The sequence below is a fragment of the Herpailurus yagouaroundi genome, unplaced genomic scaffold, assembly GCF_014898765.1.
Source record: "Herpailurus yagouaroundi ecotype Mexico unplaced genomic scaffold, PumYag 77, whole genome shotgun sequence".
Classification (NCBI taxonomy): Eukaryota; Metazoa; Chordata; class Mammalia; order Carnivora; family Felidae; genus Herpailurus; species Herpailurus yagouaroundi.
In genome coordinates this window covers 19,049,015-19,076,408 of record NW_024412388.1, presented here as the reverse complement: position 1 = coordinate 19,076,408, position 27,394 = coordinate 19,049,015, and the positions used below count along the sequence as shown (strand labels likewise).

At 42.1% G+C, this 27,394-nt stretch overlaps 1 protein-coding gene across 1 annotated transcript in view; it reads right to left on the bottom strand.

Annotated features, from left to right (window-relative positions):
* MACO1 (macoilin 1) overlaps positions 1-26,318 on the bottom strand; it is a gene marked incomplete at its 5' end in the record, with an annotated part of 51,823 nt that extends 25,505 nt beyond the window's left edge. The window contains 5 exons of the mRNA XM_040465306.1: positions 15,863-16,364; positions 17,756-17,934; positions 19,292-19,415; positions 24,054-24,180; positions 26,151-26,318. Of these exons, the coding sequence (XP_040321240.1) occupies positions 15,863-16,364; positions 17,756-17,934; positions 19,292-19,415; positions 24,054-24,180; positions 26,151-26,318 (1,100 nt within the window). The remainder of the gene's footprint in view (positions 1-15,862; positions 16,365-17,755; positions 17,935-19,291; positions 19,416-24,053; positions 24,181-26,150) is intronic.
* Between the last annotated feature and the right edge of the window lie 1,076 nt (positions 26,319-27,394).

Genomic DNA, 27,394 nt, shown 5'->3' with positions numbered 1-27,394 from the left:
TTTTTCCCTGAGATCAGGAACACGACAGGGATGCCCACTCTCACCGCTGTTGTTTAACATAGTGCTGGAAGTTCTAGCATCAGCAATCAGACAACAAAAGGAAATCAAAGGCATCAAAATTGGCAAAGATGAAGTCAAGCTTTCGCTTTTTGCAGATGACATGATATTATACATGGAAAATCCGATAGACTCCACTAAAAGTCTGCTAGAACTGATACATGAATTCAGCAAAGTTGCAGGATACAAAATCAATGTACAGAAATCAGTTGCATTCTTATACACTAACAATGAAGCAACAGAAAGACAAATAAAGAAACTGATCCCATTCACAATTGCACCAAGAAGCATAAAATACCTAGGAATAAATCTAACCAAAGATGTAAAGGATCTGTATGCTGAAAACTATAGAAAGCTTATGAAGGTAATTGAAGAAGATTTAAAGAAATGGAAAGACATTCCCTGCTCATGGATTGGAAGAATAAATATTGTCAAAATGTCAATACTACCCAAAGCTATCTACACATTCAATGCAATCCCAATCAAAATTGCACCAGCATTCTTCTCGAAACTAGAACAAGCAATCCTAAAATTCATATGGAACCACAAAAGGCCCCGAATAGCCAAAGTAATTTTGAAGAAGAAGACCAAAGCAGGAGGCATCACAATCCCAGACTTTAGCCTCTACTACAAAGCTGTCATCATCAAGACAGCATGGTATTGGCACAAAAACAGACACATAGACCAATGGAATAGAATAGAAACCCCAGAACTAGACCCACAAACGTATGGCCAACTCATCTTTGACAAAGCAGGAAAGAACATCCAATGGAAAAAAGACAGTCTCTTTAACAAATGGTGCTGGGAGAACTGGACAGCAACATGCAGAAGGTTGAAACTAGACCACTTTCTCACACCATTCACAAAAATAAACTCAAAATGGATAAAGGACCTGAATGTGAGACAGGAAACCATCAAAACCCTAGAGGAGAAAGCAGGAAAAGACCTCTCTGACCTCAGCCGTAGCAATCTCTTACTCGACACATCCCCAAAGGCAAGGGAATTAAAAGCAAAAGTGAATTACTGGGACCTTATGAAGATAAAAAGCTTCTGCACAGCAAAGGAAACAACCAACAAAACTAAAAGGCAACCAACGGAATGGGAAAAGATATTTGCAAATGACATATCGGACAAAGGGCTAGTATCCAAAATCTATAAAGAGCTCACCAAACTCCACACCCGAAAAGCAAATAACCCAGTGAAGAAATGGGCAGAAAACATGAATAGACACTTCTCTAAAGAAGACATCCGGATGGCCAACAGGCACATGAAAAGATGTTCAGCGTCGCTCCTTATCAGGGAAATACAAATCAAAACCACACTCAGATATCACCTCACGCCAGTCAGAGTGGCCAAAATGAACAAATCAGGAGACTATGGATGCTGGAGAGGATGTGGAGAAACGGGAACCCTCTTGTACTGTTGGTGGGAATGCAAATTGGTGCAGCCGCTCTGGAAAGCAGTGTGGAGGTTCCTCAGAAAATTAAAAATAGACCTACCCTATGACCCAGCAATAGCACTGCTAGGAATTTATCCAAGGGACACAGGAGTACTGATGCATAGGGGCACTTGTACCCCAATGTTCATAGCAGCACTCTCAACAATAGCCAAATTATGGAAAGAGCCTAAATGTCCATCAACTGATGAATGGATAAAGAAATTGTGGTTTATATACACTATGGAATACTACGTGGCAATGAGAAAAAATGAAATATGGCCTTTTGTAGCAACGTGGATGGAACTGGAGAGTGTGATGCTAAGTGAAATAAGCCATACAGAGAAAGACAGATACCATATGGTTTCACTCTTATGTGGATCCTGAGAAACTTAACAGGAACCCATGGGGGAGGGGAAGGAAAAAAAAAAAAAAGAGGTTAGAGTGGGAGAGAGCCAAAGCATAAGAGACTGTTGAGAACTGAGAGCAAACTGAGGGTTGATGGGGGGTGGGAGGGAGGAGAGGGTGGGTGATGGGTATTGAGGAGGGCACCTTTTGGGATGAGCACTGGGTGTTGTATGGAAACCAATTTGACAATAAATTTCATATATAAAAAAAAAACAAAAACAAAAACAGAAACACTTAAATATTCAACAGAAGACTGACTAAATAAATTGTATATTCATGTGTCTGACTGACATGCAGCCAGTAAGAAACCGTTAAGGAAGAATATTTGAGGACATAGTAGAATGCTCACGATGTAGTCAGTGAAAAAGACAAGTTACAAAATATTTTACATAGGGGCACCTGGGCGGCTCAGTCGGTTAAGCGTCCGACTTCGGCTCAGGTCATGATCTCACGGTTCGTGGGTTCGAGCCCCACATCGGGCTCCGTGCTGACAGCTCGGAGCCTGGAGCCTGCTTCGGATTCTATGTCTCCCTCTCTCTCTGCCCCTCCCCTGCTCACACTTTGTCTCTCTCTCTGAAGAATAAACAAATATTAAAAAAAATTAAACAGAACAAAATATTACACATAGTATGAGCTCTGTTTGTAAAAATAATACGTGTGCACTAACATATATGCATGCAAGAGAAAAAAGACTGACAGGATACTATATGAAGATAGTGGCTATCTCTTCTTGATCTTCAAACTTAGATACAATCAACATACAGAACTTATTTTTATTTTAAGTTTATTTATTTTTGAGAGAGAGAAAGAGAGGGAGCGAGCAGGGGAGGGGCAGAGAGAGAGGGAGACCCAGAATCCGAAGCAGGCCCCAGACTCCGAGCTGTCAGCACAGAGCCCGACGCGGGCCTGAACCCACGAACCGTGGAGAGCATGACCTGAGCCGAAGTTGGACACTCATCTGACTGAGCCACCCAGGAGGCCCCGGAACTTACTTTTAACATTTTAATTATTATTTTATGATTGGGCGAAACTTATTTTAAAAGAGGAGGCTACGATGAGATTGTCACCTCACACCTTTTAGAATGGCTAAAATCCACACCACAGGAGACAACAGGTGGCGGCGAGGATGTGGAGAAACCCTCTTGCACTGTTGGTGTAGTGCAGTCGCTCTGGAAAACAGTACGGATTCCTCACAAAGTTAAAAACCGAACTCCCCTACGATCCAGCAATTGTACTACTAGGTATTTACCCAAAGGATACAAAAATACTAATTCAAAGGGATACGCGCGCCCTGATGCTTCCAGCAGCATTATCTACAATAGCCACACTATGGAAACAGTCCACGTGTCCGTCAATTGATGAATCGGTAAAGAAGATGAGGTGTGTATGTGGCAGACCACTCAGCCATAAAAAAGACTGACATCTTGCCACGTGCAACGCCATGGATGGAGCGAGAGAGTATTCTGCTAAGTAAAACCAGTCAGAGAAAGACAAATACCATGTGACTTCACTCACGTGGAATTTAAAAAATGAAACAAATGGGCAAAGGGCGGGGGAAAGAGAGGTAAACCAGGAAAGAGACTCTTGACTATAACAGAACAAACTGATGGTTACAAGAAGGAAGGGGGACAGGGGACAGGTTGAACAGGCGATGGGGATTAAGGAGTCTACTAGTCATGGTGAGCACTGGGTCTTGTACGGGAGTGTTGAGTCTATACAGTATACCTAAAACTAACATTATGATGTATGTTAACTAAATGGAATTTAAATGAAAACTTAAAAAAAAAAAAGAGGAGGCTATTAATCTGCTTTCCACGGCTTTTCAATGTTCACTGTTACGCTTAGATTTGTCCATGTCACAGGCCAGTTTCAGAATAATCTGAAAGCCTTAGGGAAAGTCCAACTCTTCTACTTTATAAACTTTTTAGGTCACTCCCAAAAAAGGGGAATTTAAGCTTCTGGAGTAGAGAGTGCCTCACTTCCTGAATCGACATCAACTACTTCCCATTCATCAATTGCTATCAAAACAATAGTTTTTCTAAATCTAGACTCTAGAACTGCAGTTTATTGCCCTGGTCTGGCTCCCTCTGGAAAGGCAAGAGCAGACATCGTTCTGACATCAGGCTTCAAAGTATACACACGTCATAAGGGATGGTGCTGGGAGGCCAGATTCTAAACCAGCTGGCCCGTGAAGTCTGAATAACCAGCATCCCCGTCCCAAATTTTGATGTATTTTATGCTCTAAGGACACGGGAGAGAAACATGTTGGCGTGGGAGAAGTCACCAGTTCTAGGCCCAGGAGGGCTAAGCAGCTCTCTGTACCGTATGGTTGGAGGAACACCGGACACCCAAACCACCCTTATCACAAGGCCGGCTGTCCCTTCTCCTTCTAAGTGCTCCGAAAGCCTCACAGTCAGTTGTGGGCATTTGACTGTGAAGGGGGTGGTCTTTGGGGTGGAGGGAGACACTGTCAACAGGTGCATGTTTTCCAAGAATGCCAAGAACTGAAGGAGAGGATAAAGCAAAAAGTTCCCATTCATACGTGGCAAATGAGTTCATGGGATTTACCAGATACTCCGTAACAGAAAAATCCTTCCTATAGGAGTCAAGTTTTGATTGGTAGGGCCAGAGGGGTGGGAGGGAACAAAATACAAGAATAACAGGAAGGGTCAGGTGCAGAGGCTGCAAACTGGTAAGCCAATCGGGCCCATAAACATGTTTTGTTTGACCCTCCCTGACTTCAAAACTGGGAGATTTGACATAGATATCTATCTTTGGCATCTCTTCAAAATCTCAGAAGATTTAGCAACACCCACCCTGCAATCCCCCACAGCAACAATCGGCTGTCCCGCAGGAAGGGAACGTGCAGTCCCCCATGGTGACAATCAGCTGTCCCGCAGGAAGGGTACGTGCATCCTGACTCCCAGGGGCCAGGCGCAGTAGTGAATGCAAATGGTGCCAACCCCAGCCTGTGCTGTGCCCTGTCCTGCTCCCAGCTCTAGGGCCAGGGGGAGAGTGAGGGCGACGGTCTTTTCCAGTTCATTACTCTGTTTCTTTTGCAAGCCTGGAACAACACTGGGCCAAGGGAGTTGTGAAATTGAAATGCACCTTATGAGAGAGAAGAGCTGTCATTCTTCCCATAAAAGAGAAACCAAAACTTATTCTAACCCCGAGAGGCCCAGCTGGATGGAAAAGAGGTCTCAGACATTTGCAAAGATTGAAGTATGCCCACATTGGCTGTCAAAGGATTCAAATAGCTAGTTTCTAAATGATGGCGTGAGTAACATTTAAAGAATATAGTTCCTTTTCCTTGGAGTACGTCCCCTTCAGGGAATCCACCACTAATCCCCTTAGCTGGAAATCTCAATTCATTATGTGCCAGCAGGGGTACTGACTCAGAATTTAACACAAAGTTTTATAGTAGTTCCTTCTGAATTCTAGGGAGGGAAACTTTCCAATTGTCTAACTAGAAATCCCTGTTTTGTTAGAATAAACTCTTAGTACTCAACAGAAAAATATTTCCAGTGTGGACTCCCTACAGCAAATAATTTGTGTCATTTCGTAATTTATTTATCTGTACAACATAATTATCTTCTTTGGTTACCTGGATGTGAAGGCAGTAGGCAAATTGGTGGCTTAAAGTCACTGATGCCTAGTTTCTCCCGAGCTACATGGTTTTCAAGTCACACGCTAGCCCTGTTTAAGTATAAAATTATCATGCTCCTATTACCACATTCATATCTCAGAATATGATAGTTTTAAATAACTGCAGTGCTTAAAATCAACTCAAACTATACTGTGGATTAATGTAAACAGAGCCAACCAAATAAAACCTGTAGGTACCGTAAATATTATGAGCATGGCAGAAAGTGGAAATAAGTCACGTCTGCTCAGAGGCAATGCTACACAAACATGAATCAAAAACATTTTCCCACAGAGACAGAAAACACACACACCAAATTTACTAAATAGAACTATGGCTCTACTACTTACTTTTTCCACTTAATCATTTCCAAATAATTCGGCAGCCGCTGAATTCGACATATTTAATCTAGTTGGAACCTCTAACTGCCCAGTTTGCATCATCTTTATTCTAAAATTTCACACAGTTTTACTAAATTCCACCTCTGGGCTAGAAATAATACTGTTACAAATAAATTACTCTGTGCACCTATAGAAGCAGAAAGGTCTGCTTTGGTAGCCAGCACTCCCTGGGGAGGGTAGCAAGCAAGTCATTTTGCAGCCACGGTTTGTTAGCTCTGTGGTGTGCAGGGGCCACCCGTAGGGGATGCAGCCGGGGTAAAGTCCCAGGGCCCAAGCCCCAGATTTTCTTCCGCAAACTGTTTCTGGCACCCAGCAAAATGTATTCAGATGCAAAAGAGAACAAATGTTATCATTCTCCCTCTAGCACCAGAGATGATATATAAACAGTCAACACATTTTCTTTTTTAATGTTTATTTATTTTGTGGGTGGGGGAAAGAGAGAGAAAGAGAAGGAGAGACAGAGAGAGCCAGAGACAGAGAGAGAGAGAGAATATTCCAAGCAGGCTCCAAGCTGTCAGGGCAAAGCCCAACACGGGGCTCAAATGCACAAACCGTGAGATCATGACCTGAGCTGAAATCGAGAGTCAAACGCTTAACCGACTGAGCCACCCCGGTGCCTCGAGTCAACACATTTTCTAACCTGGGGGATTTCCTTGAAGCAGAAACGTGGGATCTGAGCTCCCTATCCAGCTACCACACAGACTAAAGAGCATGGCCAGGGCTGGCAGGGGAGAGGGTGAGACTCACCAGGAGAGATGAATAAGCAGCAAACTGAGATCTCCTCCAAGTTCTTGGCCGAGGCGTGGCTTGTGCCTAGATTCCCTGGCCCTGAAGCACAACCGACCCACTGCCAGAGCAAATGGCTTTTTTGAGAGGAGTCCCTTGGATGAGTTTTCTCCCCTTGTCCCTGGTAACTTCCAGAAATTCTTGAACCTCCTGAATATCCTTAGAAAATAGTACTGACAGAGTACGAAATTGCAAAACTTCCTAGGAAATACCAAGGAAAGGGGCTTCGAGTGGAAAGTATTTCTATTTTTTAGAAATAAGCGTCTTAACAACATACTCACGAGCAACACATAGTGGGACACTGAATGTTCAGTGCTTGGCCTGTCTAATGTAATATGTAACTTTTCTAACTTCAAAAGCCTCTCTGAGCCACATTGCCACTCAACTTTGAACTGCACTGCACTGCGATGACTGAGGCTCATCTTCCTCCCGCCTCTTTCTAGCATTTTCTCTGCACGAAGGGAATGCTCATTCAACAGGTATTTGTTGAGTATCTACTCTGTGTACCATGGCAGGTAAGAGAAAAGGAGGTCCCTGGCCTCACTGAGCTTAGGTTCTATTCTGGGTATTAACAAGCCCGTGTAAAAATTCAAACTCCACAGAAATAGACAATGTAAATAGAAAGTAAATATCCCCTACAATCAACTACAATTGACCATCTGGTATGTGTTATTTCTTTTTTTTTTTTTTTCAAATTTTTTTTTCAACGTTTATTTATTTTTGGGACAGAGAGAGACAGAGCATGAACGGGGGAGGGGCAGAGAGAGACGGAGACACAGAATCGGAAACCGGCTCCAGGCTCTGAGCCATCAGCCCAGAGCCCGACGCGGGGCTCGAACTCACGGACCGCGAGATCGTGACCTGGCTGAAGTCGGACGCTTAACCGACTGCGCCACCCAGGCGCCCCATGGTATGTGTTATTTCAAGTAATTTTCTGTGTATCTGAGAACCATATCCACCCATAGTTTATAATGGCCTCATAAATGCAATGTTTTGCTACTTCCTCCCCTTTAACAATCAATCTTGGAGGCTTTCCATTACTCGCTTTGAAGATGGGTTTCCACCTTTCAAGAGAACCCTCTGTAACCTGTCTCACCCAAACCCCTGTGATTCCCCACCGAGGACTCTTCAGGCCTTGGGGGGAGGGCTAGATTAGTCCATACAAGTGCCATCCCCCCCCTGGGGCACCTGTCCAAGGGGATGCTCATAGGCTCTACCTCCTGAATCCACTGCTCTTAGTCCTTCCCCACGGTCAGGTCTCAGCTTTGGACCGTATTATGGCTTTGTGCCTACAATCTTGGGTTCCATGCACTGAATCTTCTTCCTCACTTTCTGTTACAACTTGGAACCATCCACCAAGTTCCTTGTCTTTCCTGGCCTCTGGAGCTAGGAGCCAGCCCCACCCACTTCTAACCCTGAGATGGGCAAACACCCGGACAGCTTCCTACAAGGGACGGGAAAGACGGACAGTTGTAAGAAGAACTGGCGTCTCTTTGTTCTTCTGGGACATGGCATCTGCCCCTAACTTTCCTTGTTGCTTTGAAAAGCTTCTCTGAGATGACAAAATACGAGTTTCTTGGAGTCTCTCTTTGCTTAGCTCTTTTTCAGTTATTCACACCAGGTCATACTGAACCCACTGATGATTAAAAAACAGAACCTAAAAACATGGCCCTTTCTTTTCAAAGGATATGTAATTTTTAGTTGTGCATGGACATCTCAAAATGTGGGGTAATGAAAAATGGGAAGTCCTGTAAACCGGTCTCCTGTCGTTTTTCCCCACAGAGCGAGACCACACTAAGAAGGCTTATGTAAGTCAGAGGTTCTACAACAATCTCAAATGCTGGTATTTGGAAGACAAGATTAAATTCAGAAGTACAGAGGCACGTGGGTGGCTCTGTCAGTTGAGCGTCTGACTCTTGATTTCAGCTCAGGTCATGATTCCAGGGTCAAGGGATCAAGCCCCACGTCAGGCTCCACACTGAGCATGGAACCTGCTTAGGATTCTCTTTCTCTCTCCCTCTGCCCCCACCCCCCGGCCCCCCGCACTCTCTCTCTGAAATAAAAAGAAAAAAAATGTTTTAAAGTACAACAGATTGTAAACTGCTAGTCACAAGTCACATCTGGGCAATCTGTGCCACCAGCAAGCCCGGTCAAGGGGGAAAGCTGGCTGTTTTAGCTTCGGCCACCTTCGTCCCCCTTTGTAAGAGAAACCTAAAATCATAAATACAAATACAAGGCTTATAGGGGCTAGAAAGTGGAATGAAGAACAATGACATTCTGCCCCCCACCCCCCCCGCTTAAACCAGAAAGAGAGGAGTCACAAACACATCACAGCCTGCTAAAACATAATACTAATCGATACACTCATTGATGGACTAGAACATTATATAGCCTATTTAATAAAACATGTTGTCATCAATCTATATGTTCCAAAAATATTTCTCTAAGGTCCAGATCTGGTAATATAAGTCAGTCCTTGGGCTGAGTGTTAAATACTCCTCAGTGTAAGTCAACGAGTTAAAATTTCTTTTTTTTTTTTTTTTTTAATTTTTTTTAAGATTTATTTTTGAGAGAGCACAAGCAGGGAAGGGGTGGAGAGAGAAGGAGACACAGAAGCCGAAGAAGGCTCCAGGCTCCAAACTGTCAGCACAGAGCCGGATGCGGGGCTTGAACCCACAAATTGTGAGATCATGATCTGAGCTGAAGTCGGACACTTAACCGATGGAGCTACCCAGGCGCCCCAGTGAACAAGTTAAAGTTTCTTAAAGGGGGCGCCTGGGTGGCTCCATCGGTTGAGCATCTGACTTCAGCTCAGGTCATGGTCTCACGGTTTGTGGATTCAAGCCCCACGCTGGGCTCTCTGCTATCAGTGCAGAGCCCGCTTCAGATCCTCAGGTCCTCTCTTTCAGCCGTTCACACCCTCTTAAAACTAAGTAAACATTAAAAAAAATTTTTTTTAATTCCTTAAAGTCCTTCTCTATCCGTCCCCTTCCCTCCTTTCCCTCTGAGGCGGGGTCCTGACAAAGTTTTCCCCTCCCCACCACTACCCCCAGGATCTCAAGTCTCCTAACAAGCAGAATTATGTGAACAAATTAAGTTATAAGTAACTACGTTTTGGTGTGCCTAAAGTAACCAAATAAATTTAGAGAGGAATAAAAGAGTGAGTATTGAATAGAGTATAACTTTCCCCAGATCCCATTTTTCCCTAAAGAGAAGGCTCTCCCCGGCTCCCTGGCTTCACACTTTCTCCAGAACTTACTATCATGGCAGTGTCCCAACCCCAGGATCCCAGGCCTTCCAGGAAGTCACTCGCTAGTGGCCTCTCCTCAGGGTAAGTTGATGGTTCCATCCCTGGGCTTAAGTCTTCCAGTTCAGGGCTCTTGGCTGTCCGGGTGACCAGTTAAGCCTACTCCAGAATTCTCCCTCCCAAAAGGGCAAATTCCATGCTGGGTGGTTCTGGGCTGTCTGAACCAAGCTAGCCCTAAGCAGAGTTGAATTCTCAGAGACCTCGTAAGCTTTCAAGGGTATGAGTGGCTGGCCCCTCTACACTCAGAGATTAAGTACACCCTTGTGTCTTTGGCAAGAGCAAAAATTTGAAAAACACTTAGAACAGCGTCTCTCTACAAAAAAGGAAATGAATGAATTCTGAATAACTCATGAATTAATACAAAATGAATTCTGAAGTTCTAAGCATTTCTTCCACGGATTTTAGCCACGAGAGCCTAAAATCTAGGTCTGGTGCCAGTCACCGAGCCAGCTTTACTTGTGTGTATACTTAAAATGAATAACAGCACAGAAAGAAAAATATAAAGCAGAAAAATAAAGCAGGTTGATAAACCTTTTTTTTTTAATTTTTTTTTTTTAACGTTTATTCATTTTTGAGACAGAGAGAGACAGAGCATGAACGGGGGAAGGTCAGAGAGAGAGGGAGACACAGAATCCGAAACAGGCTCCAGGCTCCGAGCTGTCAGCACAGAGCCCGACACAGGGCTGGAACTCTCGGACCGCGAAATCATGACCTGAGCCGAAGTTGGCCGCTTAACCGACTGAGCCACCCAGGCGCCCCTGATAAACCTTTTTAAAGCAGCATGGTTAGAACCAAAAAGGCAGAAGTCAGGAAGCGTGGGTTCCAGCCCTGGCACCGCCACTCTAGCTTGGTCACTCAGACTAGCCGTCTACTCTCCCAGGGCTCATCTACTTCACAGACGAAAAGACAGGGTTGGGGAGGCTGGTCTAGACGCCCGAGAACGCTTCCAGCTCCAACAAATAAACACCATCCTAAATCCGACTCGGTTTTGTTAAATGCAGCTCTGCGAGGCAAACCCCGGAGACTTTTCCTTCATGACTCTTTGTACCAGATACGACTCAACTACATTAGAGACAAAGTTGATATCTTATTAAGAACAAGCACTAAAAATAGAAGGGATGAATCTTCTGTCTTGGGTACCAAAGAAAAAAAAAATAGACTGGAAGTGAACCGAGGAGCCTTTTTTTTGTTTCAGCATTTCAACAGAATAGCGATCACTTTACATTTTGTAGTCAGAGTTTTACATTCTCTCCCTTGACCTGGAAACAAGGGAGAGTGGCGAAGAACCCTCCAGTCTGGGGCTGTATCTGAGCGGGAGCTTCGTGTCGAGCGCACACACGGCTGCCGGCTCTCCCGCTCCCAGGCCCTGAAACTGCAGGAGAGCCACTCCACTGTCACCGTGACCTGCCCCATCTTAGAGCAGCTGCCGAGTGATCTCACAGACTGCCATGGAATATTCCACATCAAGGGAAAAAGAGGGTTCGGCTGCACTGGCAAAATGATTTAGATATAATTTAAGAGAAAGAAGCCGGACACGAAAACTACACAAACACTATGGCCACAACGAGGTAAGTTTAGTTGATGAAAAGAATATACGACAAAATTTTAACAGTGATTTGTGTCACATGGCGCGACTATGTCTCCCTTTTCTCTAAATCTTCTGTAATTTTTTCACATTTAAAATGTTTTAAAATTGACCAGATTTTAGAAGAAATGTAGCAGATCTCATTCTAATTTCCATCATTCCTTTTAACCCAGCTCTTAGTTAAAATAACCGATCTTCGGGGCACCTGGGTGGTTCAGTTGGTTAAGTGTCTGACTTAGGCTCAGGTCATGATCTCACGGTTTGTGGGTTCAAGCCCTGCGTCGGGCTCTGTACCAACAGCTCAGAGCCTAGAGCTTGCTTGGGATTCTGGGTCTCTGTCTTTCCCTGTCCTCCCCCCCAACCCCCCCACGCTTTGTCTCTCTCTCTCTCTCTCTCTCAAAAATAAACATTTTAAAAAATTAGAAAAACAAATAACTGATCTTCCTTCTTGTATTTTCTGTTTTTATCTAGAATTTTTCTCAGGTCAGAATTTAAATATTTTGGCTACCAACAATATAAGACTGTTTCTAAATATCCTGGGTAAAGGATTCAGAAACCAAGCTGGCAGAAGTCAGGTCATTTTGTAAGATGTATTTTTCAAATGAGAAGAGAAACTTTGGGCTGGCTTTCGCACGTTCCCAAACTTTTCCTGGGAAGGATCCTACAGGCAACACTTCTTCCCAAGTCCCCACCTTCCCGCACATTCTTTAACCGTAGCCATCTATCAGCATATTTTTTCTGCAAAGGGCCGGACCGTTAATATCTTTGTCTTGGTAGGCCACACGGTCTCTGTCTCTCAGTTGCAGCTACTCAACTGCCACTGTGGCACAAAAGCAGCCACAGACGCTACGTAAATGAATGAGCGGGCATGGCTGTGTTCCAATAAAACTATTTTTTACAAAAACAGGCAGTGGGCCACATTTGGCCTGGGCGCAGTCATTTGCCAACCTGTGGAATACAGCGCACGGAGGGGGGGGAGCGTGCGTGGGGCTGAGAGGGACAGAGAAAAGACCTGAAGGACTACTTGCTCCTTCCAACAAGGAGTGGCCGTCAACCCTTTTCACAGCCACAAGGACCTACAAGAATTCTCTTTGAAAGTGGTGTCCTAATGAATTTTTCCCCCAAGTCACAGTACTGGTTCCTCAAATAGAACAGCTCTCAATCATGATGCTGAGACAGACGAGCTGTGGAATGTTTTGCAATTAACTTACCATTATATTACAGTACTGGTTTTTCAAATGATTTTAAAAAAAAAATTTTTTTTAAACAGGAAGCAGGAGATCAGTCTTCTCCCTCCAGCCAGCCTGGCTTGTACACAACCAGAAGCCTGTCTGCTGTAGCCCAGGGCTCCCATATAGGCTGTCATCTCAGTACGTTTGCATCAGAAGGAGCCTTACGGGCCCCTGAATCCAGCCCGTCTCCATCTTAAGACACAACCCCACTCTCTAGCTAACAGCTCGAGCACATCAGGTTTGGGTCAGTTATAGTCTTACTAATATTCACCAAAGCATACATGAAGTCAAACAAGAGGAAATGGGAGATGGCCAAGAAGGACGAGAGGAAATGTGATAAGGCCTCCTACAACCAAGCTGAGTAATGTGCTCAGATAGCTTCTGTTTATAAACTTCTATTGTTGTTCGTCTTGGAAAATTTGAAAATCCATGAAAGTAAAAAGAAAAACTAAAGCCCCAATACTATCATGAGACAGTAATTATTGCTCTGATTTTAGTTCCTTCCCCTTCGAATCATTTTTTGTGTATATTAGAAAAAAAGATGTTTTTCATAAAACTGTTTTCTACTTTCTTCATTAAATATTGTGTCATGAGCACTTCCCTATATTGTTTAATATGGCTCAAAAATATGATTTTGTAATGTCTATATTAAAAATTCATCCGAAAGGGAGACTCAGTCTGACTCTTGGTTTCAGCTCAGGTCATGACCTCATGGCCCATGAGTTCGAGCCCTGTGTCAGGCTCTGCCCTGGCAGTGTGGAGTCGGCTTGGGATTCTCTCTCCCCTCTCTCTCTCTGCTCTCTTTCTCAAAGATAAATAAACATTAAAAAAAGAAAGTCCATCAAATGGATGGACCATAATTTATTTAGGTTTCTCCCCTGTTGATATTTACAAAGTGTCCTTATTCTTTGTAATACATTAGACATTGAAAATAATCCTACAGAAGCTTATAAAACATTTTAAATATAATATTTCCTATTTATGTATTTGACAGCAGGTATTCCCTAAAACAGGGTAATAATATTCTGGGGCCCTTCAGATCAAGGCACATCAGAGTACACACTAGTGACCACAGGAAGAGCCATACCACCCAGGACGAGGCATGGGGGCACTGGACCCACGGAAGGAAGACTGGCCATCTGAGTCCTTGAACTTCTTTACTAGAGGCAGATTAGATGGCAGAGTCAATCAACATTACAGCTGGGGCCCAAGTGAGATGGTATCACAAGACTGAGTCTTATCTGCTGTTTCTGTAATACCCAACAGCGGAAAACTGTTTTGACTTGACTGCTATTCTTTAAAGTGAATAGGAGGGGCGCCTGGGTGGCTCAGTCGGTAAGAGTCTGACTTTAGCTTGCGTCATGATCTCATTGTTCGTGAGTTCGGGCCCCGTGTCGGGCTCTGTGCTGACAGCTCAGAGCCTGGAGCCTGCTTTGGATTCTGTGTCTCCCTCTCTCTCTGCCCCTCTCCTACCTATGCTCTCTCTAGCTCTCAAAAATAAACAAACATTAAAACACACAAAAAAACTTACGTGGATAGGAGAAAGGATGTTAAAAAGCTTGTGGCACATATTTCATTTACAGAATATAATAAATTTGTGGGACATTTGATTTGAAATAGAAGGTTAACTAATTGGTCTTTCTCCCATGGGCCCCTGGAAGAGGGTTCTCTGCTGAGTGTTTTCTCTGCAGGGCATCATGGGCAGAATGTTGCAACAAACAGATGTGGATGCTGGCCTGACATCATCAACAGCATGGTATGCTTCTAAAGGTGGCTGGGGGCTAGGAAACCTCTAGAGCCTTTAGCAGCAGAACCCACATATATTTCTCTTAACCTAACTGCCAGTCAGAAAAGTAAGACAAATTAATAATCTATTTTATATAATTTATAACACTGGAAACCTTCCCTCCTAGAAGAAATTGTCTGCTCTTAATTAAGCCAAAGGAAGAGGAATGGAAGATGACTTAGTGGAGGCAGGGAGTTATAACCATCCTCTTGAGTTACACATGAAAAAAGCTCCAGTTCAGGAGCGCCTGGGTGGCTCAGTCAGTTGAGCAACCGGCTTCGGCTCAGGTCATGATCTCACGGTTTGTGGGTTCGAGCTCTGCGTCAGGCTCTGTGCTGACAGCTCGGAGCCTGGAGCCTGCTTCGGATTCTGTGTCTCCCTCTCTCTCTGCCCCCCCTCTGCTTGCAGTCTGTCTGTCTGTCTCTCTCCAATATAAATAATAAACATTTTTTAAAAATCTTAAAAAAAAGGTCCCGTTCAGATCCCAGTTTCCAAATCGAAAAGATACGAGGTAAAAAGAACACATGTGTATTTTAGAACATATATAAAACACAGCAGACTTAAGGCTGAGCCAGTCAAGGTAAATACAACGATGTTATTCTCTTACTTAAAGATGGGAAAAGGAACATTTGTGATTAAAATTGAAGTTTAACATTGTATTTACCTGTGGGATGTTTAGAGATTACCTTTCAAACTTGATTTCCCCAGAGTTATCTGGGGACATAATCCACGTTTTAAGTGGAATTAACCAAAACACGCAAAAACAAGCACAAGGTGGTAAGGTCAACTTTCTCCGCACCCACTCCACCCCGCCTTTTGGATCCAGTCTGACAGAGGGACATGTGCGAACAGGACACAAACTCTTCGTCTTGTGTCTATGCCACAAGAACTTTGGATATGCAAACAGAGCAAGACCAGGACCACAGATCTGCCTCTCAAAGCCACTGCAAGAATCGAGTTACGTGTAAATGTGGTCACATGTGCAAAGGGAACACTGTCACCTCTTACTCAGAACACTCAAAAGGGCCCGAATCAATGCTTCAGGACAACGGCACTAGGTGACCAGCAAACTCATGTGAAATAAACACTTCAAATACCGCCGGGTTAAAAGCCACAGTACCTGGTCACCAATTCCCACAGGCCCGTATGGAAGGGCCTGTTTTTCCAGACTTAAGTTGGGTTTCCTGGAAAAGTGGTTGAAGGACACAGCACGCACACTTACCTCACCAGTGCGTCTGGCTTGCTTAGCTGGTTATTAGGAATACAGTTTTCCATTAAGTCCTTGTGAGTACTTGGGCTCTTGCTAGTGCATTTTTGCTTCTTCTCGTTTTTACTAGATGAGGAAGGAATGCTCCCATTTGTGGCGCTATGACTGCGAGGTGAGGAGTTCGCAACTCCACTGGCATTTTTGTAATTTTTTGAGGAAGCAGTGCATGAGTCCTCTTTCAAGAGATTTTCTGTACTTCCCACAAGATCATTATTTAATCTTTTACTATTGATATGGTTTTCCATATACTCAATTTCTTGTATTTTCGAGTCTACAGGTTGTAGAATATTGTTGTTATTTATTCCAAGGTTGTGTTTTTTGGCATCCTTGTCCTTTTCTTTCCCTTTTTCTCGGTATTCTATCTCTGGCAAAGTTGTGGAGAGTTTTTTGTTGGCTGGAATACCTCCGTTGTGGTGTATAAGGATCGAGGAATCCATATCAGGCAATCCTTTGGCTGCTACAATACCAAAAACAAACCAACAAACAAAAAAACCCACACCGGAACATTTAGTTGTATAAAAACACAGCACAGAGTCAACAAACTGCATTATCTATGCTTAGAAACTTACTCCATCAGTTTACAAACTCATTTAGAAGCAATAATAACCACACCACATCATGCTAACTTGTGCAAACAAATCCAGGGGGTGCCTAGGGTTAAGGTTAAGCATCTAACTCTTGATTTCAGCTCAGGCCATGATCTCATGGTTCATGGGTTTGAGCCCCACGTCGGGCTCTGTGCTGACAGCGTGGAGGCTGCTTGGGATTCTCTCCCCCTCTCTCTCTCTCTAAATAAATAAATAAACTTAAAAAATTATCATTTATGGAAAATCACTATCATTTATAAACACCAAGCCGTTCTAGTTTGGGCCTTGAAAAGAAGATGAGGATTTTACAGTTAAGTCATACTTAATTTATCAGTCAAATCAAACTTGTCTGTCACTGGGATGAGAGGACACAGGCAGGTCAGACTCTTAAGAGACCATCTTTTAAAACAGGCTAAGCAAACTGTTAATAGCTTTACTGAAAAGAAAGTGATTAAATGAAACAAAAGGAGAGGTATGAGGTCAGGATATGGGGCATCTATGTTTTTCCTGACTCTAGCAATGAGGTAATAAGTCTATGACATTTAGTAGGGCACTCGAAAAGAATTTTCCATATGAGGCCTAGACATTCCAGTCTGTCCAAGTCTACTTGAAGAGATCCTTCTGCACGATAGCAGAGAGTAAGATTGGTATGTTTCAACTAAAAACATGACTCCAAACTTCCAACCTTCAAAGAAAACTAGTATTGTTGTCAATTCATCTACTGCATTACATACGTGCTCATTAGAGTGGTCTTACTAGAAACTGCTCACTTTAAGAGCTGCACTGCATTATAGGAACCATTTAGAATGGGGCCGAACCACTTTTGCTCTATTCAGAAGAATTTTAACTTAAAAAAACAACTATTTATGTCCACATCGCGATCTTGCTTATACTTTGGTTCTTGGCTTGTTTCAATTATAAACTCGCATAGTTATATATGCTATGTTGCTACTGAGAATAAACATTTTTAAATATTTGTAACAAATAAAAGGTTGAAATGGAAAATACGCTATAAAAATAATAAAATAAAATAAACATATTTGAAGCACATGGTCTTCAGCTACTAGCTAGAAAACATCCACGCCCTGTATTTCATGATCAAACAAAGCAATGGCCCTGAAGGGGAACACCAGAAAACAGGAAAATCCTTGGTAATCTTCCAAAGTCCTACCAACTTTTCCAGGGCCCAAAAAGAAATCTACTGATAGACAAAATAATGACTAATCTACTGAGCCAACACAACTTTAGGGTAAAGACCTACCTTCCTCGGCTTCTTTTTCTTGCTTCTGGAGCATCTGTTGCTCCGGGGGGAGGGCTTGTTGAAGAAGCTGCATGTAAAATTCGTTCTCCTTCTGCACTTCCTTTTGCTTCCTTAACCGCATTTTGTAGCTTACGTAACTTTTGAAGCCAAAGCCCAAAGTCACCACGGGGTACCCAATGCTAGAAAGAAGAAAACCTAGCCAGTAATTGCCAGTTAAAAACAAACCACACACGCATCAAGCACACGAGGACACCTACGACTGAAATTAAGAAATACATTCTAGATGATGATGGCAGTGGAGCATTTAGTACACATAAATATATGTGATGTCTGCTGTGGAAGTGACAGGCAGCGGGCACGTGGAGCAAACCCCCAGGGAACAGAGGGACTGCTAGACCGTAAGAGGCTGCTCACCAGACTCTGACATTCTTCAAACCAACTCAAGAACTTTACCCCAGTGACTGCTGGATACAGTTGCTAATGTCTTTGATTAACACTGAACTCCTTTGTGCATTTTTAGAACTTAGGCATCTGGGGGCGCCTGAGTGAGGGGCTCAGTCAGTTAAGCGCTGACTCTTGATTTCGGCTCAGGTCATGATCCCACGGTTCGTGGGATCGAGCCCCGCGCTGGGCTGCGTGCTGACAGCGTGGAGCCTGCTTGAGAGTCTCTCTCTCCCTCTCTCTCTCTGCCCCTCCCCCTCTTGCACTCTCTCCCTCTCAAAATAAAGAAATAAACATTTAAAAAATAAATACATAAATAAGTATTGATATTATCAGGGCCAACATTTGGTTTGTACCACCAAATTAAACCAGCTGTACTTACAACCTCTGGGATAAAAAGTTGAAATATTTTCATTTGACTCATCAGTCTGTCTAATATCATTTCAAAGCTTCTGCAAACACTGTCAAAACTCATATTAAGTCTCATTAACATTCAAACTTATAAATTATAATTAGTCTAAATGTGCTCTCACTACAAATTTAAAGTGACAAGTTTTATTGACCAAGTTTATTTAATGCACTTGCTTGTGAAAAGACTTTAAAATATTGGAAACGATATCTTCTTAGTTGATTCCTGTTTATTTTGGTTTGTCATAAATACTAGCAAAAATTAAGTCAGTTCATTTAAATTTCATGAGAGAGCCATCTATTTCATCAAGACATTTTGGAATCACTATCCGATTAAGATAAAAATAGGTAACATTTCTCGGACACCTATGTGCTTGAAATTAAGTTAAATACATATATCTCCTCATTTCATCTTTCCCATGACCCCACAAGATAGGTGGCCAATATACAGGTGAGAGAGCTAAGGCTTAGAGCCGGTGACATGTCCAAGGTGACAATGCTATCAGGGGAAAGAAGTGGGGCTCGAATACTCATCTGCCTGAAAGGAGGGCCCACGCTCTTTACTGCCATATTACGTTGTCTTTGGGTTCGTGTAAAATCTCTAAGAAAAAATTTATAATGGCACTTACCATTCTACACTGAAAACACTGAACTGAATTAGAGACTAAGAATACACATAATACTCACCAGTGAGCAGCAAAGGGACGACAAAGGTCTACATGAAAATTTTTGAGATCTTTAAATCTAATCGCTGCTTCAATATAAACAAAGAGTATCCAGAGGGACACCGTGGGCAAACACACTCCCCTTTCTGTGGGAAACAGCAGAGAGACAAGCATCAGCGATACATTAAACTAACATAACAGATGGGTTGTTTGGGACACGAGTTCAATTACAGTAACTTTCTTTTTCTTTTTCTTTTTTCTTTTTTGAGTTTAGCTGACATATAACATTACATTAGTTTCACAGGTACGACATAGTGATTCGATTTCTCTATATGTAATGTTATGCTTACCACAAATGTAGCTACCATTTGTCACCACACAACGTTATTATGATGTCATTGGCTGTATTCCCTATGCTGTGCCTTTTATGCCCATGACTTATTCATTCCAAAACTGTAACCCTGTGCCTTCCACTTCCCTTCATCCATTTCGCCCATCCCCCTATGCTCCTTTCCTCCGGCAACCATCACTTTGCTCTCATAACTACAGTAACTTTCATTAAAACTTTCAAACTAATTAGGGGTGTCTGGGTGGCTCAGTCAGTGGAGCGCCCGACTTACACTCAGATGATGATCTCGTGGTTCCTGGGTTCAGGCCCTGAGTCAGGCTCTGTGCTGACAGCTCAGAGCCTGGAGCCTGCTTTGGATTCTGTGTCTCCCTCTATCTCTGCCCCTCCCCTGCTCACACTTTGTCTCTCTCTCTCTCTCTCTTTTTCAAAAATAAACAAACATTAAAAAATTTTTAAAAAGACTTTCAAACTAATTAAAAAGAAGTTTGACCCAAACTGAAAGCTTTTATATGACAAAAGATGCAATGGAATCATAGACAAAAATAAAAGACAAACATTCTGGCAAAAAATATTTACAATATGTAAAAGAAAAGAGTCACAGCCCTACTTTACAAAGAGCTCCTACAAATCAATAAAAAGGCAACTGAAGAAAAGAATTTGCAACTTATAAAAGAAAAATATAGATGGCTAAAAAACATATGAAAAGATGCTCAACTTCACTACTACTGATTAGGGAGATACAAATGTTTTAAAAATTAGATTCCATTTTTCACTCTACTAGATAAGCAAAAATTTTAAAGACAAGTAATAATATAGGGAGGGTAAGCCAAAGGGTTCATTCTCATACTTGACAAAAATATAAATTGGGGCAACAAGTTTTAGAAAGCCGTTTGGTTAGTATAATTAAACTTAAAATATTATAACTTTGACCCAGAAATTCCAATTCTGGGAATCTACCCTACAGAAATATTTTAAAACTCCCTGGAATAAATATATAAGAGTATAAACTATCTTATTCACAATAGCAAAAATGTAGAATTTAAATGCCTATCAACAGAGAATTGTTTATAATAAATGTGTATAATGTATATGATACAGCTTTTCAAAAGAATGAAGATCTGTACTAACATGAAATGATACGTAAAAAATAAATTCTTAAGAATGAGTTATAACATAAAGAAATGTTTCTGACATTTAAGGGGCACCTGGGAGGCTCAGTTGGTTAAGCCTCTGACTCTTGATCTCAGCTCGGGTCATGATCTCACGGTTTGTGGGTTTGAGCCCTGCATCCGGCTCTGTGCTGACAGTATGGAGGCTGCTTGGGATTCTGTCTCCCTCTCTCTCTGCCCCTCCCTCGCTTGCTCTGTCTCTCTCTCAAAAATAAATAAATAAACTTAAAAAAAAAAAAAAACTAAAAGAAATGTTTCTGACATTTAAGTTCTGTTCTACAAATTGTTTTTCTTGACTATAAGCTTATATTCCTTTTGTAACTAAAAACAAGTTTCAAGGGAGGAAAAAGCAGCTTGGAGTAGAATAAGTAAGATACAAATAATGGGGTGATTTTCACTGATTTTTACAATCAAAATCTGCAAGCTGGGACAATCTATGTGAAGATGTGATTAATAATGGGATTTTTTAAATGAAGATGGACTACACAGGCATGAGGTCCAATAACTCTGGAAAAGAGCTCCTTTGAGACTGTATAAGACAAGTGAGTGACAGAAGACGGAATGGGTGGGGGGAGGGAAATCAGTAACCTAAGGTCTTCTTACTAAGGATCTTGGGATGAAATAAAAGAAAAATCATAGCATCTTGAAAGTACAAAGAAGATCGTTTAGTCCAAGCTCCTTACTATACTGAAGAAGAAAGTAAGGCCCAGAGTTTATACAAATTGGGTCCAAGATCACCGAGATGATGCGGAGTCTGTTCCTAAGGAGAACCTAAATCCCCTTAGACCTAGTGTGTGAGGCAAGAGACACTCAAAGTCCTGTCAAGGCAGCTAATGGCCTCAACCATTCTTATAGATTTAACCTATAAAAAATGGGGCATTTTCACAAATTCTTTTCAAAATACATTTTCAAAAATTTATATTCCTGGGGCGCCTGGGTGGCTCAGTTGGTTGAGCGTCAGACTTCGGCTCAGGTCGTGATCTCACGGTTGGTGAGTCTGAGCCACGGTTGGTGTTGTGCTTACTGCTGTCAGCACAGAGCCCCCTTCTGACCCTCTGTCCCCCCTCTCTCTGCCCCTCCCCCACTGCACTCTCTCAAAAATAAATAAGCTTTTTAAAAAATTTATATTTCTTAATTTCTTATATTAATTTCTAAAGTTATCATACACATAATATGCACATTATAGAAAAAAAATGGAACATTTTGGACAAAATATCTGTATTTCTATACTTGTCAAATAATAAAATCATGAAAATATTTTTGAGCAAGTGAAAGAGTCATATTGTACACACAGTTTTGTATCATGTTTTTTTCCCTCTTAATAGCAAGGAAAAGAAGTTTATGATATAATGTTATCATTCTTTTGTGGCAATATAGAATTTCATCAACTATTCCTAATAAAGTTAAGAAAGAATTTTAAATTTTAACAAGTGGCAAGAGAAATGTATCCCGTGTTATAAAAACTGTACTCGTATTTGTCTGGCCCAATAAGAATACAAAGTTTGCTTTTTTGTTTATTTGAGCACTAATCATTCCAAATTAAAACCTACTTCACAACTTAGCTATTCCAACATGCATTTCTGAGCCTAAGGCTAAAGGGAGCCACCTTATGATCCTAGCTTCACTGCTGCCCTGTGATCCCCCACCAAACTCGTTCCCAATAGGTTCTATTAACTGTTACAGGGGTAGTTTTTTCCCCAACTACTAAGACATTATTAAAGTAATTTAGAAAATCACTATAGTTCATCACAGTCACAGATAATTGAGCTGGAAGGCTCCCCTAGACATTATCTAGATTACTTCACCTTCATATGACAAAGAAAAAACTGCAACCCAGACACAATGACGAGTGTAAATGGCAACTCACTTGAACCAAGACCCGGGACCAGGAAACACAAAGAAAAACTAAAGTATGAAGAAAATCACTTTAATTAGAGGAAAGCAGACTAAGGAACTGTCATGTTAGCTTATAAATCAAGTCAGATATGAGAGAGTGCTAAAAGATGGAGAAAACCATGCTCACAGTGGATACTTCAAATTATCAGAGCTGACCCGTGCCTTCTACACGGGCCAACATCATCCCCTTGGCACCTCTGAGAAGAGGATGAACAATGCTCCAGGGAGCTTTTAGGAGCTGGCACTCCCTCCAGGATCAAAATCCTAACAGGTTCCGCAGCTGGGCCTAAGAATCAAGCTTCGTGCAGCTTTGCTGAAAGCGTAGCACGCTGAGAGCCAGTCCTCACGTCCCCATGCCCCCAACTCAGGCTGCCACGGTGGCCTGGAAGAATGTGAGAATGTCTGGTCTCATCTTAGTTTGAGACAGCAGAAGTACAGCTGTAAGGACGGAGGTGACTGTGTGGCTCCGCTCCAGTCAGAACACACCTGAAACAGCACGTTTCGCTTAAGAGAACCGCTAAGAGCTAAGAAGGTCAGGATGGTGAAAGCTGATGAAACTAGAGATGTTCTGCCTACAGAAAAGAAGACTTGAGAGAGAAGACGCTAAATCTCTGAAGAAATGTTAACTGTGGATGGGAGACCACACTCATTCGGTGTGGCTCTCATGTAGGGATGCAATGCTTGGGCTCAAGGGGATGGTCTGTGGACCCCTCGAATCTGAAGAAAAAGTTCTGTGCACTTCCCTTTATTTGTGGGGGAAAGCCTCTTTATGTCCTCTGTGAGATAAGCAAGCCCCCAAACAGTCAAGACATGCTGGGTCAAAAATATCAGGAGGAAAATTCTGGGTCAGTATCAGGAAGAACTTTCTATTACAGCTGCCCCAAAAGCTGAGTTCCTCGTCACTGTAGGCTTTCAATCAGCGATTAAACCACCAACTGTCAGTGATGCTGTGGGGATTCTTAGACCGAACAAGGGTTCAACTAAATGACCTCAGACATTCCTTTCAAAGCTGAAACCCTGGCAACATTCTTCCTATGTGGAACGCGGCTGTCTTCGAGTCTACCTAAAGAGAAATCACTTCAACACACACACACACACACACACACACACACACACACACACAAGAATATCTTCATAATGAGGACTGGTCGTTGAAATGCCTACAACTGAGATGTCAAATCATAAGGGCTTAAACTTTTCCTTCAATAATGATAAAACAGACGAAATAAACTTTAAAGATGTAATCTATTAGGAAAAGGCCACTTAAAAATGTCCACATTAAATCCAACCCTAAGTAATGTATTCAAAGAAATCATTTAAAAAGTTGAATCTAAGATTTCTATCCATGTTAAGAAGCCATTAAGACTTACCTGTGTGCCATACGTACTGAACCCACACATAGGTGCTAGCAGCAAAAAAAAGCCATTGTATGGGGATGAACAGCAGACATATTATATTTGACGTGAATGCTACACAAACAAAAAATACTGAGAAGGCCTAAAGGAAACAAAACAAAACAAAATTAAAAACATATCTTAGAACTTCTTTTTTAAACAGAGGTTATTAAAAGCATGTTGGGCAAAGATCTCTGAAACTGCCATGCTATAGAGCAAGTGACAACAGGACATTTTAAACACTGAAAACCCACCATATAAAAAGGAGAGGTTAATTGAACATTAAAGAGTAATCCTATTTATGGCCTCAAATCATGAAGAACAACCGGACCAGACCACACTGAGGCTGGATCACAGTGAGTTCATTTGGACTCCACAGGTAGGTCACCTCAAAGAGTCAGAATTTTAACACAGAAAAGGCTCCTCTCCTCATCAAACATTCCTAAAGAGCCTCATTCTTAAAGAAGAGGCTGTTGGAGCACAAATGAACCACAGTAGTAAGAATTATGCTGATGTTCAGGGTTTTAATAATGCAACCTTTCTCTGGACACACCACTATTAGGTATTACCAACAGGACATGAGCTCAAAGCCATCTCTTCTAGGCTCTGGATTTCAAAGTCGAAGAGTTACAGGTTTAAGGTGTGGTCATGGGGGGCGCCTGGGTGGCGCAGTCGGTTAAGCGTCCGACTTCAGCCAGGTCACGATCTCGCGGCCCGTGAGTTCGAGCCCCGCGTCAGGCTCTGGGCTGATGGCTCGGAGCCTGGAGCCTGTTTCCGATTCTGTGTCTCCCTCTCTCTCTGCCCCTCCCCCGTTCATGCTCTGTCTCTGTCTGTCCCAAAAATAAATAAAAACGTTGAAAAAAAAAAATTTAAGGTGTGGTCATGGAACACAAGAGAACTGCAGGTCAACCAAGAGAACAAGCCCAGGTCTTTGCCCTCATTCTAAACCTGTAGTTTTCAAACCACAGCCTGGGGCTGTGTGGGGAGGATGCCTCGGCGACCCAATCAGTTAAGCGTCTGACACTTGGTAAGGGCTCAGGTTATGATCTCATGGTTCCTGAAATAGAGCCCATATCAAGCCCCGAATCAGGCTCCACGGAGCTTGGGATTCTCTCCCTCTCTCTCTCTCTCTCTCTCTCTCTCTCTCTCAGCCTCTATCCAGCTCAAGGGTGTGTGCACGCGTGCGCACACTCTCTAAAAATAAATAAACGTAGAAAAACAAAGCAAAACAAAACAAACCTAGTTTGGGGATTCCTGGATCCTTTCAGTGGGTCTCGCAAGTCAGTATCATTTTCATAACAATATCAAGATGTCATCTGCCTGTTACACGCTCATTCACTCAGGCCTAAGGTTTTTTTCTAGAAGCTACATGATATGTAATATTGCAATCGAGTGAGTTCAGAAACAGATATGAAAATGCAGCTGTCTTCCATTAAGCCAGACATTAAAGAGATTTGCAAAAATGTAGTCAATCTTCGCATTTTTTTGTTTTGGAAAATATAGTTATTTTTCATTTAAAAAAATGTAATTTGCGTTACCATGTGATGGGCTTGTTACTATTTTCAAGTGAATTACCAAATAACTAAATTTGCTTTCAAAGTTTTAATTTCTAATATGGTACATATGGACAGATCTAACCCACATAAATAAAAGTTGCTTGGAATCCTCAGCAATTTAAGAATGTAATGGGGCCCTGAGACCCCCATAAAGTTTGAGAACCACTGTTCTAACTCTAACCCAATCACTAACACAGTGATTGGGGCCCCAGAAATACTTCGGAGTAGGACTAGGTAATTATTGTTTCCTTCACTACTTTGTTTCCCTCCCCAGGTCTTCCCTTCTCTTCTTGTCTCTAGAATGGTAGAGGAGGCAGGGAATGTGACGATTTGATCTGTGGGTTTAGACAAAATTACCTTAAGAGGCCAGTTTCAGTCCATAGGTCCTATTAGCTCAGTACAGTCACCTAAGGACTGCTAATAAGATGTACTTTAGACAGTTTTATCATCAGTTACTGAAGATTTTCTTAGAAAATTACATCGCTTATACTTGAAATACACGTATTAATAAACATACCAGCCCCTGGTATCTGAAGGAATCATAGACGCTCCTGATGAAAAGCCAAAATGGCCACAGGTACTCAAATCTGAACTCCAGGACAAAATCGGCCAGGAGGACAAGTGCCCACACTACCAGGAATTTCAGGTATAAAAATGTACTGCAAAGTAATAAAAGTAAAGAATTAATTCAAGGTCATCTGGGAAGCACAGAAAAAGAAAACACACTTTTTTTTTTTAAGAGACAAAAAAAATATCTTCACATACCATGAAAACAACGCAGAAAAAGGACAAAAAAGAGTTGTCGCTGGAACCCATTTAACTTTTAACAGCTCTGGCGTTCACTCTGATACCCACAACCCTCAAAGAAAGGTGATGACCAAAAATGCTTAATTCCATTTAAGATAAAAAAAATTTTTTTAATCTCACCACTATTTAAAAATGTGCTAACAAAATACTGCAACACTCTCAAAATTACAGCTTTCAGGCTATTCTTCATTAGAAGAAAATGTCACGGTTGAAAGGCTTCAAATTTGCTGTTTCCCCACCCCTCTACAGCTGCTTGAAGAGTCTTTGAAATTCTTGATGTACATCCCTACATGCTTGAAGGGTTCTGTCTTTTTCCCTCTTTTCTCCTCTTGCCTCTCTATGTATTATTCACCTGCGTTAACCAAACAAAACTCAAATGACTTCCCTAAACAGAAAGAAATGAACTTCAGGAGCAGATGCCAATCACTGCTAAGGATGTAAAATGTACTTTAAAGAGAGGTGCCTGGATGGCTCAGTCGGTTATGTGTCCGACTTGGGCTCAGGTCATGATCTCATGGTTCGTGGGTTCGAGCCCCATGTCAGGCTCTGCCCCGATGGTGCTGAGCCTGCCTGGGATTCTCTTCTCTTCCCCTGCCCCTCCCCCACTTGCTTGGGCTCGCTCTCTCTCTCTCTCTCAAAATTAATAAATAAACTTAAAAAAATGTACATTAAAGAAAAAATCCTGAAGCATCTTAGCCTTGCTCTAGCTAAGATACAAATATGTGCTTCCATTTCCCTCTGGATATATGTTAAATAGAAACACACTTTGATAAACTGGGCAGAACACATATTTAACCACTCCAGTAGCTCAAAACAAGGAAATGGATTAAAATCTCAAAGTCCATTCTTCCAATTCATGAGTTGTATAGTAGATAAGAGTAGCCTTCAGATTAATAAGCCCCTTATTATTTAATAAGCGCCTAATTCTATGTCCCTAACCTAGTCAATTCTGGA